The sequence below is a fragment of the Schistocerca cancellata genome, chromosome 3, assembly GCF_023864275.1.
Source record: "Schistocerca cancellata isolate TAMUIC-IGC-003103 chromosome 3, iqSchCanc2.1, whole genome shotgun sequence".
Taxonomy (NCBI): domain Eukaryota; kingdom Metazoa; phylum Arthropoda; class Insecta; order Orthoptera; family Acrididae; genus Schistocerca; species Schistocerca cancellata.
This window is the reverse complement of record NC_064628.1, coordinates 867,014,007-867,027,705: the sequence shown is the minus strand read 5'-3', so window position 1 is coordinate 867,027,705 and position 13,699 is coordinate 867,014,007. Positions and strand designations below refer to the sequence as shown.

Below are 13,699 nucleotides of genomic sequence, written 5' to 3'. Positions count from 1 at the left end.
GCAAACAGTTCAGTTTCCTTGTCACCCCCATCACTTTGGAGACGTTAGTTTTGGGATAATCTTCTTAACAAGCTTTATTTCAATGGTTGGGCCAACAGAAATTGTTATAGAGGGTTTGATATGGACTCCAAACCATGGTTCAACTCAGTATTTTTTACATTAACACACATTGTCAAAGGTAAAAGAAGTGACAAGTGACAGACAATACTACTAACCAGAGATCGAACATGAGACTTTTGGATCCATAATACCGACTGAGCTACACTAATATATCTGTATATTTTTTTCTGTTGCTGCCCTTTATTGAATACCATATTCTTTCATTCATGCAAATCTTACATTGGCTAATTTGATGCACTGCCAATGAAATTTTATACTTCAAGGATGTGTGTTCTCAGCTAGTATTCCAGAGTGGCAGGTTTTATGGATCTTAGAATTAGAGTTGGGAGATTATTAGTGAGACAAAACTGAGACTTCCAAAAGTATTATAAATAATTCTATAAACTGAGCCAGTAAAATTAAAATTGTTGAATGTCTTACTTAATTTTAATTAGTATTCTTTGTCTCTACATATAGGAAACACACATTCACTTCTGGGCCATCTGGATCCTCTTTTCCAGCACCAGCTTTTCTGAACTGCACAAATGGGAGTTATTCTTAAAATACATTCTCAATTCTTGAAATTATCCTGACCTCAACCAGCAGTGTGGTAAACAACACTCTCCATCCAACAGTGTCCACCCCCTCTGTTCTATCACCATCTCCCTATTCACATCCCCTCATTCTCATTTTGTGCCGCCCTCCGCCAAAGCACCTGCCCGTCTTTCCCCTTCCCTGTTTCTCTCCTTTTCTGCTTCCTTCCCCCCCCCCCACCCTCCTTCCCCAACTCCCTCCCCTCCCCCCCCCCCCCCCCCCCACACACACACACAGCCTCCTGACACTGTACTTGGTGGCAGTCTTCACATGCCTCCATCTAGTCCCTGCGCACTCCACCATACAGTGCTCTTTTCTCCCTCCACCCATTCCCTGCTATCCCTTCCCATTCCCCGCCACTCCAAACTGCTGCTTTCCTTCCACATGACAGCTACATTACAGTCCAAGCTGCCAGATATTGGGGTCATGGGTGTGTGAAGTGTGCTTGCATGTATGAATGAGTGTGTGTGTGTGTGTGTGTGTTTCCTGTACTGAAGAAAGCTTTATGTGTTAAGTATCTCTTCATTGTGCCTGTCTGCAACTCAACATGTCATCTTTACAGTGAGCAGCAATCTGTATTTTCCTTATATTGTTGATATTTCATCCTAGAATTTCCACTGTTTGTTATCCATATTTGAGATTTAAAGTATGCCCATCATCAACCAGAAGGTTGGTTTAAACACCACAGTGCTTTAGTCAACATGGTTCTGTTGCAGGTGGTATGCCACTATGTTCCTCCAACATCTGTACAGAAACGGTTAAAGAGGGTTTAATGTGGACTCAAAACTGTGATTCAACTCAGTATTTTTCACATTAACAAACATTGTCACAGGTGAAAGAAGTGACAAGTGACAGAGAAGACTACCAACCAGAGATCGAACATGAGACTTTTGGATCCATAACACCCACTGAGTTACACTAACATACCTGTATATTTTTTCTGTTAATGCCCTGTACTGAATACCTCATCCTTTCATTCATAAAAATCTTACAAGGACTAATTTGGTGTACTACCAATGAAATTTTATACTTCAAGGATGTGTGTTGTCAGCTAGTATTCAAGATTGGCAGGTTTTGTGGATCATAGAATGTGATTTAGGAAATTATTAGTGAGTGAGACAAAATTGAGACTTCCAAAAGTATTAGGAATAATTCTATAAAATGAGCCAGAAAAATTAAAATTGTTGAATGTTTTATTTAATTTTAATTAGTATTCTTTGTCTCTGCATATAAGAAATGCATTCACTTCTATAATTGGACCAGTGCTTTAAGCATGGACAATACACAGCTATGTGATGCCTATTATCAGATGAGTGTTAGGTGTTTACCTCAGAAACGAGCAATGCTTACATGAAGCAAACTAATAATGGGACCAATCTTATTTGATTTCGATTGTAATGGTCAAGGTGTGTCATCCAATTGAATGCCTATAAAATAAAACAGCTGATTCATGATTTCTTTCCCTTTTACGGGGCAGGGAGGGAGGGAACGGAGGGGGGGGGGGGGGGGAGAAAGAAAGCTTAATGTGGTACTTTCCCCAGGATCACTTTGCTGACTAACAAATCAGAAAATCTGAAGCACATATAAAAAGAGCTAATACCCATTCTGATGTGTTAATCTTGTTCATCTCCTTATCATTTTGAGCTCTTATTTTGTTTCACTCTCAGTGCAAGGTAATTATTATCACCTTACATGTTATTCTTTAAACTCAGCAATACAATTACCCATACACAACTTAAAGGTCAACAATTGAAATTATAAAAAATGAGACTGTAAGCAGGACAGATAACTAGACTGTCAAATCGGGTAAGAGCAGCTATCTGTAGTCTAGATGTCACCAATAATTTCATATCTGTGCAGATTGGACAAAAAAAGTGTTCATTCATTCACACATCATTTTCCATCAATTCCATCATGAAAAAGAGCATTCAGGGATGTGGAATGAGCTAAGCTATTCATTAGCAGGCAGAAGCAACCACTTCTGGGTACTTTTGTAAAATATACAAGCAATGAATTATGACTAGTGCTAATCTACTCAAACTGATAATTATGGTAATTAATTCTAGATTACTGTATTTTATTAGAAAAACAACTACTTTGAAAATAAGGCACCACTCCTTCCATACTCTGAATTATTGTCTGATACTTCATACAAAGCATTTTAATTTTCCACACAGCACTGTTAGCTGTCTGTATGCTGGTTAGACAAGAATCTATCTGATGTAATTATTAAAGTCAATATAATGTAATTGGATAGATAAGAGAGTCTACTCAGCAAGTGGCAGTAGGAGAATGCACACACAAAAAGGTTTAACTCATGCAAGCTTCTGGAGCCAGTGGCTCCTTCTTCCAGCAGAAGAGTTGAAGGGGAAGGAAGAGGGGTAAAGGAAAAAGACTGGAGAGGTTTAGAGAATGGGGTACAGTTTAGAAAAGTCACACAGAACCTCTGATCAGGAGAAACTTACCATACAGGATGAGAAGGAAAGAGTGATTGTTGGGGACTGCACCAGACGAGATTTGAAAACCTGAGAGCTTGAAGGTGGAAGACAGGGTAATTTGCAAGACATAGATTACCACTAAAACATCATGCATGAAGTAATAAGAGCAAAAAGCTAAGTGCATGTAACAGAGGTGGGAGGGAGGATGGCGAAAAATGACTTAAGCTCTCAGGTTTTCAAATCTCGTCTGGTGCAGTCCACAGCAATCAGTCTTCCCTTCTCATCCTGTCAGGTAAGTCTCCCCTGACCCGGGATTCTGAGTGACTTACCATCCTCTTGAAAAGGATTATTTGAAGAAACAGTGTAGATTAATTTGTAAATACATCCACTCCATCATGGTATTTTCAATTAATACCAAGAGTGAATTTCGGATGAGTTGTACAATTCACAACAACAATACTACTTCTTCCTCCCCTCCCTTCATGGATTAGCTGATTTCACCTGTTAGAATCAACAAGGCCAAGCCATCTCTTCCATGATTTTCCCCTCTGTCTTCTCCTTCTAGATTTGCAGTCTGTTCAATCTATTTTCTTGTGTACTGAATCAACTTGTGATCCATTCCTAGTTTCTTCATTTCTGAAATGATCTTCTCTGGTGCGAACTTTAACACTATGGAGACATCTCATTTCCACAGGCCAGATCCTGCTCATACCCTTTTGCATGAAAACCCTAGTTTCAGATCCATAATGCATTGTAGATACAGCCAAGACTTTGTAAAACTTGATCTGTTTCTCTTTTGCGGCTTTTTTGTAGCATATTTCTAATTCTTCCATGGGTTGAAATAAACTTTAGGATCTTGCTGTCAACTACATCTTTGGAATTTCATCTCATGTTAACAGCCAAGATATTGAAAGTGGGTTAACTGTTCCACTTTTAAAATATTTGTTACAACTGTATATCTTACTGATGATTTTCTCTTGTTTTATTAATGGAGATGTTAATGTTACACTTAGAAGCCAACAAATTACGAGGTGCATTCAAGTTCTAAGGCCTCCGATTTTTTTTCTAATTAACTACTCACACGAAATCGACGAAACTCGCGATACTTCTCGACGTAATTGCCTGCAGACGTACACATTTTTCACAACGCTGACGCCATGATTCCATGGCAGCGGCAAAGGCTTCTTTAGGAGTCTGTTTTGACCACTGGAAAATCGCTGAGGCAATAGCAGCATGGCTGGTGAATGTGCGGCCACAGAGAGTGTCTTTCATTGTTGGAAAAAGCCAAAAGTCACTAGGAGCCAGGTCAGGTGAGTAGGGAGCATGAGGAATCACTTCAAAGTTGTTATCACGAAGAAACTGTTGCGTAACGTTAGCTCGATGTGTGGGTGCGTTGTCTTGGTGAAACAGCACACGCGCAGCCCTTCCCGGACGTTTTTGTTGCAGTGCAAGAAGGAATTTGTTCTTCAAAACATTTTCGTAGGATGCACCTGTTACCGTAGTGCCCTTTGGAATGCAATGGGTAAGGATTACGCCCTCGCTGTCCCAGAACATGGACACCATTATTTTTTCAGCACTGGCGGTTACCCGAATTTTTTTGGTGGCGGTGAATCTGTGTGCTTCCATTGAGCTGACTGGCGCTTTGTTTCTGTGTTGAAAAATGGCATTCACGTCTCATCCATTGTCACAACCAATGAAAAGAAAGTCCCATTCATGCTGTCGTGTGTCAACATTGCTTGCCAACATGCCACACGGGCAGCCATGTGGTCATCCATCAGCATTCGTGGCACCCACCTGGATGACACTTCTCGCATTTTCAGGTCGTCATGCAGGATTGTGTGTACAGAACTCACAGAAATGCCAACTCTGGAGGCGATCTGTTCAACAGTCATTCGGCGATCCCCCAAAACAATTCTCTCCACTTTCTCGATCATGTCGTCAGACCGGGTTGTGCGAGCCCGAGGTTGTTTCGGTTTGTTGTCACACAATGTTCTGCCTTCATTAAACTGTCGCACCCACGTACGCACTTTCGACACATCCATAACTCCATCACCACATGTCTCCTTCAACTGTCGGTGAATTTCAATTGGTTTCACACCACGCAAATTCAGAAAACGAATGATTGCACGCTGTTCAAGTAAGGAAAATGTTGCCATTTTAAGTATTTAAAACAGTTCTCATTCTCGCCATTGGCGGTGAAATTCCATCCGCCATACGGTGCTGCCATCTCTGGGATGTATTGACAATGAACACGGCCTCATTTTAAAACAATGCGCATGTTTCTATCTCTTTCCAGTCCGGAGAAAAAAATCGGAGGCCTTAGAACTTGAATGCACCTCGTAATATGACAAATGGCTCATTGAAGATTATCTTCATTTTCTTGGGTTACTGTTTGATCATCTGTGCATAGTAGAGTATTTAAACATTTCTCTCTATTGTTCTTTACACCATAGCAGCCAAATCAAGCACAAACATCACATGCATACTATGAAGCAGCACACACTCAGAATTAGTAGTTACAGCAATTATATTTATTTAGGCTGTAGTTTTCTCTTTTTGGTTCATGTGCCTCATTAATCTGAATGCTACTGACTGATCTCCATAAATGTAATTTTAAATTTGGTTAATGAAAAATTTGAATGATTCCTGCTGCTTTGTCCTGGTTATATTTCTGGCTATATTTCTTTTCTTGCGATGTGTCAGAAGATGATCTTGAGAGTGTGACTGAAGATAAATATTATGCATTTGTGTGCTTCTTGTTTTTCCTTTGCGTTTTGCTCTCTCTCTCTATATCTCTCTCTCCCTCTCTCACATATATATATATATATATATATATATATATATATATATATATATATATATATATATATATAAACCCAATCCTTTTGTCTTTCCTTCTCCTTCCCTCTTTCCTGACGAGGCAACCGTTGGTTGCGAAAGCTAGAGTTTTGTGTGTATGTTTGTGTTTATTTGTGTGTCTATCGACCTGCCAGCGCTTTTGTTGGGTAAGTCTCATCATCTTTCTTTTTAAATATATATATATATATATATATATATTTAAAAAGAAAGATGATGAGACTTACCAAACAAAAGCGCTGGCAGGTCGATAGACACACAAACAAACACAAACATACACACAAAATTCTAGCTTTCGCAACCAACGGTTGCCTCGTCAGGAAAGAGGGAAGGAGAGGGAAAGACAAAAGGATTTGGGTTTTAAGGGAGAGGGTAAGGAGTCATTCCAATCCCGGGAGCGGAAAGACTTACCTTAGGGGGAAAAAAGGACAGGTATACACTCGCACACACACACATATCCATCCACACATACAAGACACAAGCAGACATTTGTAAAGGCAAAGAGTTTGGGCAGAGATGTCAGTCGGGACGGAAGTACAGAGGCAAAGATGATGTTGAAAGACAGGTGAGGTGTGAGCGGCGGCAGATTGAAATTAGAAATTAGCGGAGATTGAGGCCTGGCGGATAGCGAGAAGAGAGGATATGCTGAAGGGCAAGTTCCCATCTCCGGAGTTCTGACAGGTTGGTGTTAGTGGGAAGTATCCAGATAACCCGGACGGTGTAACACTGTGCCAAGATGTGCTGGCCGTGCACCAAGGCATGTTTAGCCACAGGGTGATCCTCATTACCAACAAACACTGTCTGCCTGTGTCCATTCATACGAATGGACAGTTTGTTGCTGGTCATTCCCACATAGAACGCTTCACAGTGTAGGCAGGTCAGTTGGTAAATCACGTGGGTGCTTTCACACGTGGCCCTGCCTCTGATCGTGTACACCTTCCGGGTTACAGGACTGGAATAGGTGGTGGTGGGAGGGTGCATGGGACAGGTTTTACACCGGGGACGGTTACAGGGGTAGGAGCCAGAGGGTAGGGAAGGTGGTTTGGGGATTTCATAGGGATGAACTAAGAGGTTACGAAGGTTAGGTGGATGGCGGAAAGACACTCTTGGTGGAGTGGGGAGGATTTCATGAAGGATGGATCTCATTTCAGGGCAGGATTTGAGGAAGTCGTATCCCTGCTGGAGAGCCACATTCAGAATCTGATCCAGTCCCGGAAAGTATCCTGTCACAAGTGGGGCACTTTTGGGGTTCTTCTGTGGAGGGTTCCGGGTTTGAGGAAATGAGGAAGTGGCTCTGGTTATTTGCTTCTGTACCAGGTCGGGAGGGTAGTTACGGGATGCAAAAGCTGTTTTCAGGTTGTTGGTGTAATGGTTCAAGGATTCCGGACTGGAGCAGATTCGTTTGCCACGAAGACCTAGGCTGTAGGGAAGGGACCGTTTGATGTGGAATGGGTGGCAGCTGTCATAATGGAGGTACTGTTGCTTGTTGGTGGGTTTGATGTGGACGGACGTGTGAAGCTGGCCATTGGACAGGTGGAGGTCAACGTCAAGGAAAGTGGCATGGGATTTAGAGTAGGACCAGGTGAATCTGATGGAACCAAAGGAGTTGAGGTTGGAGAGGAAATTCTGGAGTTCTTCTTCACTGTGAGTCCAGATCATGAAAATGTCATCAATAAATCTGTACCAAACTTTGGGTTGGCAGGCCTGGGTAACCAAGAAGGCTTCCTCTAAGTGACCCATGAATAGGTTGGCGTACGAGGGGGCCATCCTGGTACCCATGGCTGTTCCCTTTAATTGTTGGTATGTCTGGCCTTCAAAAGTGAAGAAGTTGTGGGTCAGGATGAAGCTGGCTAAGGTAATGAGGAAAGAGGTTTTAGGTAGGGCGGCAGGTGATCGGCGTGAAAGGAAGTGCTCCATCGCAGCGAGGCCCTGGACATGCGGAATATTTGTGTATAAGGAAGTGGCATCAATGGTTACAGGGATGGTTTCCGGGGGTAACAGACTGGGTAGGGATTCCAGGCATTCGAGAAAGTGGTTGGTGTCTTTTATGAAGGATGGGAGACTGCATGTAATGGGTTGAAGGTGTTGATCTACGTAGGTAGAGATGCGTTCTGTGGGGGCTTGGTAACCAGCTACAATGGGATGGCCGGGATGATTGGGTTTGTGAATTTTGGGAAGAAGGTAGAAGGTAGGGGTGCGGGGTGTTGGTGGGGTCAGGAGGTTGATGGAGTCAGGTGAAAGGTTTTGTAGGGGGCCTAAGGTTCTGAGGATTCCTTGAAGCTCCGCCTGGACATCAGGAATGGGATTACCATGGCAAACCTTGTAAGTAGTGTTGTCTGAAAGCTGACGCAGTCCCTCAGCCACATACTCCCGACGATCAAGTACCACAGTCGTGGAACCCTTGTCCGCCGGAAGAATGACGATGGATTGGTCAGCCTTCAGATCACGGATAGCCTGGGCTTCAGCAGTGGTGATGTTGGGAGTAGGATTAAGGTTTTTTAAGAAGGATTGAGAGGCAAGGCTGGAAGTCAGAAATTCCTGGAAGGTTAGGAGAGGGTGATTTTGAGGAAGAGGAGGTGGGTCCCGCTGTGACGGAGGACGGAACTGTTCCAGGCATGGTTCAATTTGGATAGTATCTTGGGGAGTTGGATCATTAGGAGTAGGATTAGGATCATTTTTCTTCGTGGCAAAGTGATATTTCCAGCAGAGAGTATGGGTGTAGGACAGTAAATCTTTGACAAGGGCTGTTTGGTTAAATCTGGGAGTGGGGCTGAAGGTGAGGCCTTTGGATAGGACAGAGGTTTCGGATTGGGAGAGAGGTTTGGAGGAGAGGTTAACTACTGAATTGGGGTGTTGTGGTTCCAGATTGTGTTGATTGGAATTTTGAGGTTTTGGAGGGAGTGGAGCTGGAAGTGGGAGATTGAGTAGATGGGAGAGACTGGGTTTGTGTGCAATGAGAGGAGGTTGAGGTTTGCTGGAAAGGTTGTGAAGGATGAGTGAGTTGCCTTTCCGGAGGTGGGAAACCAGGAGATTGGATAGTTTTTTAAGATGGAAGGTGGCATGCTGTCCTAATTTGCGGTTGGCCTGTAGGAGGATGCTCTGAACAACCGGTGTGGATGTGGGAGAGGAAAGATTGAGGACTTTTATTAGGGACAGGAGTTGATGGGTGTGTTGATTGGCTGAGTGGATGTGTAGGTGAAGGACTAGGTGGGTGAGGGCAATGGATTGTTCGGTTTGGAACTGGTATAGGGACTGATGGAAAGAAGGGTTGCAGCCAGAGATGGGAACTTTAAGTGTGAGGCCTTTGGGGGTGATGCCAAATGTCAGACAAGCCTGAGAAAATAAAATATGGGAGTGTAATCTGGCTAGGGCGAAGGCATGTTTGCGGAGGGAATGTAAATAAAACTTAATGGGGTCATTGTGGAGGTGTTGTGAGGGTGACATGGTACTAGAAGGTGGAAAGTGGAACACGAGGCTGAAATGAAAATGAAAATAAATATAAAAATATATGGGGAGAGATAAAGGTAAAAGTAGAAAGCAAATGGAGATCTGGTGTGAAAAAAGGTGAAAAAGGGTTGGTTAGAGCTGGGCTATGTTGATCCTGTGGTGAACTTGTGTAGGTAAATAATGATGTGCATAAAGGTTAGGTGGCTGTGTTGCCGCCAAAACACGTTAAAGGGTGGAGAAATACGGGAAAATTTCGAAAAAACTACGTGAGGATGTATTAAAAGGGTGGTTTGGTGGTGGCAGATTATGGAAATGAAGCTAACAATTGTCTGATGAAGAAATAATGACGTTAAAACCTGTGGGAAGCGGCTAAAAATGATCGATGATGTGAGAAAAACGGAAATGGAAATAAAGCAAAAGATATTAAAACTAGCCGAAAAGGAGCACTTCCTTTCACGCCGATCACCTGCCGCCCTACCTAAAACCTCTTTCCTCATTACCTTAGCCAGTTTCATCCTGACCCACAACTTCTTCACTTTTGAAGGCCAGACATACCAACAATTAAAGGGAACAGCCATGGGTACCAGGATGGCCCCCTCGTACGCCAACCTATTCATGGGTCGCTTAGAGGAAGCCTTCTTGGTTACCCAAGCCTGCCAACCCAAAGTTTGGTACAGATTTATTGATGACATTTTCATGATCTGGACTCACAGTGAAGAAGAACTCCAGAATTTCCTCTCCAACCTCAACTCCTTTGGTTCCATCAGATTCACCTGGTCCTACTCTAAATCCCATGCCACTTTCCTTGACGTTGACCTCCACCTGTCCAATGGCCAGCTTCACACGTCCGTCCACATCAAACCCACCAACAAGCAACAGTACCTCCATTATGACAGCTGCCACCCATTCCACATCAAACGGTCCCTTCCCTACAGCCTAGGTCTTCGTGGCAAACGAATCTGCTCCAGTCCGGAATCCTTGAACCATTACACCAACAACCTGAAAACAGCTTTTGCATCCCGTAACTACCCTCCCGACCTGGTACAAAAGCAAATAACCAGAGCCACTTCCTCATTTCCTCAAACCCGGAACCCTCCACAGAAGAACCCCAAAAGTGCCCCACTTGTGACAGGATACTTTCCGGGACTGGATCAGATTCTGAATGTGGCTCTCCAGCAGGGATACGACTTCCTCAAATCCTGCCCTGAAATGAGATCCATCCTTCATGAAATCCTCCCCACTCCACCAAGAGTGTCTTTCCGCCGTCCACCTAACCTTCGTAACCTCTTAGTTCATCCCTATGAAATCCCCAAACCACCTTCCCTACCCTCTGGCTCCTACCCCTGTAACCGTCCCCGGTGTAAAACCTGTCCCATGCACCCTCCCACCACCACCTATTCCAGTCCTGTAACCCGGAAGGTGTACACGATCAGAGGCAGGGCCACGTGTGAAAGCACCCACGTGATTTACCAACTGACCTGCCTACACTGTGAAGCGTTCTATGTGGGAATGACCAGCAACAAACTGTCCATTCGCATGAATGGACACAGGCAGACAGTGTTTGTTGGTAATGAGGATCACCCTGTGGCTAAACATGCCTTGGTGCACGGCCAGCACATCTTGGCGCAGTGTTACACCGTCCGGGTTATCTGGATACTTCCCACTAACACCAACCTGTCAGAACTCCGGAGATGGGAACTTGCCCTTCAGCATATCCTCTCTTCTCGCTATCCGCCAGGCCTCAATCTCTGCTAATTTCTAATTTCAATCTGCTTGCCGCTCACACCTCACCTGTCTTTCAACATCATCTTTGCCTCTGTACTTCCGTCCCGACTGACATCTCTGCCCAAACTCTTTGCCTTTACAAATGTCTGCTTGTGTCTTGTATGTGTGGATGGATATGTGTGTGTGTGCGAGTGTATACCTGTCCTTTTTTCCCCCTAAGGTAAGTCTTTCCGCTCCCGGGATTGGAATGACTCCTTACCCTCTCCCTTAAAACCCAAATCCTTTTGTCTTTCCCTCTCCTTCCCTCTTTCCTGACGAGGCAACCGTTGGTTGCGAAAGCTAGAATTTTGTGTGTATGTTTGTGTTTGTTTGTGTGTCTATCGACCTGCCAGCGCTTTTGTTTGGTAAGTCTCATCATCTTTCTTTTTAAATATATTTTTCCCCCGTGGAATGTTTCCCTCTATTATATATATATATCTGTGTGTGTGTGTGTGTGTCCTTAAATTTTAAGCCTTGCTATTTTTTGCATTTTTTTTTTTTTTTATGATCTTCTCATCACTGCTTTCCAAAGTGCATTTTTAATGGTTTGCCACTCTTCTTCAATTGTAGCTCTTGCACTTAGAATGGTTCATTTAATCAGCTAGTGCTGTCTGATAGAGATAGCTAATACTTTTCATTTGCAGGATGTGTATCATGTATTTTTCTACACAATACTGGAAGTTAAAATAATTACTGTCTGCAGACTGTGTGTAGGTTTCAGTGTGAAGCTCTATATTGCAGTGCAAGTCTACAATGTGTTACCAGTAGACATCACCCAAAAAATAAAAAAATAAAAATACCCAGGTATTCAAAAATAAGTAAAAGAACACATTATTGGCCACTCCTTGCACAATTTATCAGGTTATTTGGGTTCACAGATGTAAGTTCCACTTAACTCTAATGCTTGTATTAAAGAGATCTTGACTTTGCCAGTATGCAGACAGCTGATAGTGTTCTGTGCAAAATTACATACATATTTTCAAGCAATTAATAAAAATGGAAGCTTAGTAGTATAAGAGAACAGGCAGTAGCATTTTAAAACTAGGTATTTTTCTCTTAGTACACATATCTAAAATAATCTGGAAGTCATCGCCATAATTATCAATGTGGGGAGATTAGTAATACTCATAACTTGTTATTAGCACACTTTACAGATCACAATGTGTGAATGAATGAAAATGAATTACTGACTAAATGATCAAAAGGTTAAAAATATGAAATCAGGTACACCTGACATGGAAGGTTTTACCCAGCAATGAAATCACAGAATCAACAGCTGCAATAAAGTTTGTAAAAGTCAGTCCTATTAATAACAATCACAAAACTAAAAGGATACTCATTACACACTTCCACAACTTCGTCATCCATTTTCAGTAGCGCTTGACCATCTCCATCATTTTCAAATAAAGCACTAAAGAGCTGATCACTGTCTAAATACTCTACAAATGCTGCTGTGTAAGACTTGAGCTTCCTTTCTTCTTCCTCCCTTTGTTTGATGTAGGCTGCTGTTTCAGCTTCTGTATCTTCAAGTTCTTTGAGAACATTGCTGTAACATGGAAAAGCATTCAGTGAAAATTCAAACATACTACTAACTTCAAGTAAAAATAGAAAGCAAACACTACTTTAACATCTACATAGGCATAACAACACTGCTACACTGTACAGTCAATGCCGATACTCCATCAGCTGATGAGGGCTCAATAATAGCCAAGCAAGGAAAACCTTTGCAAGAAAAACTAACTCACTGTGTGAGTCAATCTATGGGAAGCAGAGAGTCTGAACTCAAATAGTGACAGGCATGGGATGACTCAGTATGCAGCAGGCATGCACAGCTAATGGCTAATGGCTAAACACTCGGCAACAGCACACAGCATGAAGTGCAAGGCGAGGTCAACAGTGGTTGAACTTCAGGTAAGCATTGGACCACCTGCAGGTAAAACCTCCACCAGTGGGTCTGCCCATACTATGTGTCACATGCGCCATCCAGGCCTCCATCATGATGTCCGTTGGTGGAGATACAAAATCCCTCCCCCAAGAGAAGGCCACACAGGGCCTTCTGCCACAGAACTGGAGAGGCTCCTGGAGAGTTTGGTAATAGACCAACAACTGAAGGAAGCCACTGGCTTCACTCAAGGCACAGAAAGGCCCAAAGGCTGAGCTAAAGGGAGCTCATCAGCAGCAGTGGAGGCAACGCCACCACTATCAGTGACTTGGAGGAGGAGGAGGAGGAGGAGGAGCAGGAGGAGGAGGGCAGATTAAAACCCATGGGCTCCACATTGGCAAGTGCAAATGTGTGGCTCAGTGGGGGCAGAGGCTGCAGGCAACAGGAGGATGCAGGGGGCATCGAGGGAGTGGCAACAGTGATGTACACCACTGCAAGTGAGATCCCCCTCCCAGAGCAAAGTCATGACTAACACTGCATCTGGCTGACCAGAAAACCATGGTGATGTGTCCCAATAGGGTGTGGGCAAACTGATTTGCATGGCAGGTCAGGTACTCCT

At 43.3% G+C, this 13,699-nt stretch overlaps 1 protein-coding gene across 4 annotated transcripts in view; it reads right to left on the bottom strand.

Moving 5' to 3' along the window:
• The window catches only part of LOC126175922 (dynein regulatory complex subunit 3-like), a 108,035-nt gene that overhangs the window by 80,656 nt on the left and 13,680 nt on the right, over positions 1 to 13,699 (bottom strand). For all 4 annotated transcript variants that reach the window (XM_049922993.1, XM_049922992.1, XM_049922994.1 and 1 more), the window contains exon 4: positions 12,535 to 12,744. In XM_049922993.1, coding sequence (XP_049778950.1) covers positions 12,535 to 12,744 — 210 coding nt within the window. The remainder of the gene's footprint in view (positions 1 to 12,534; positions 12,745 to 13,699) is intronic.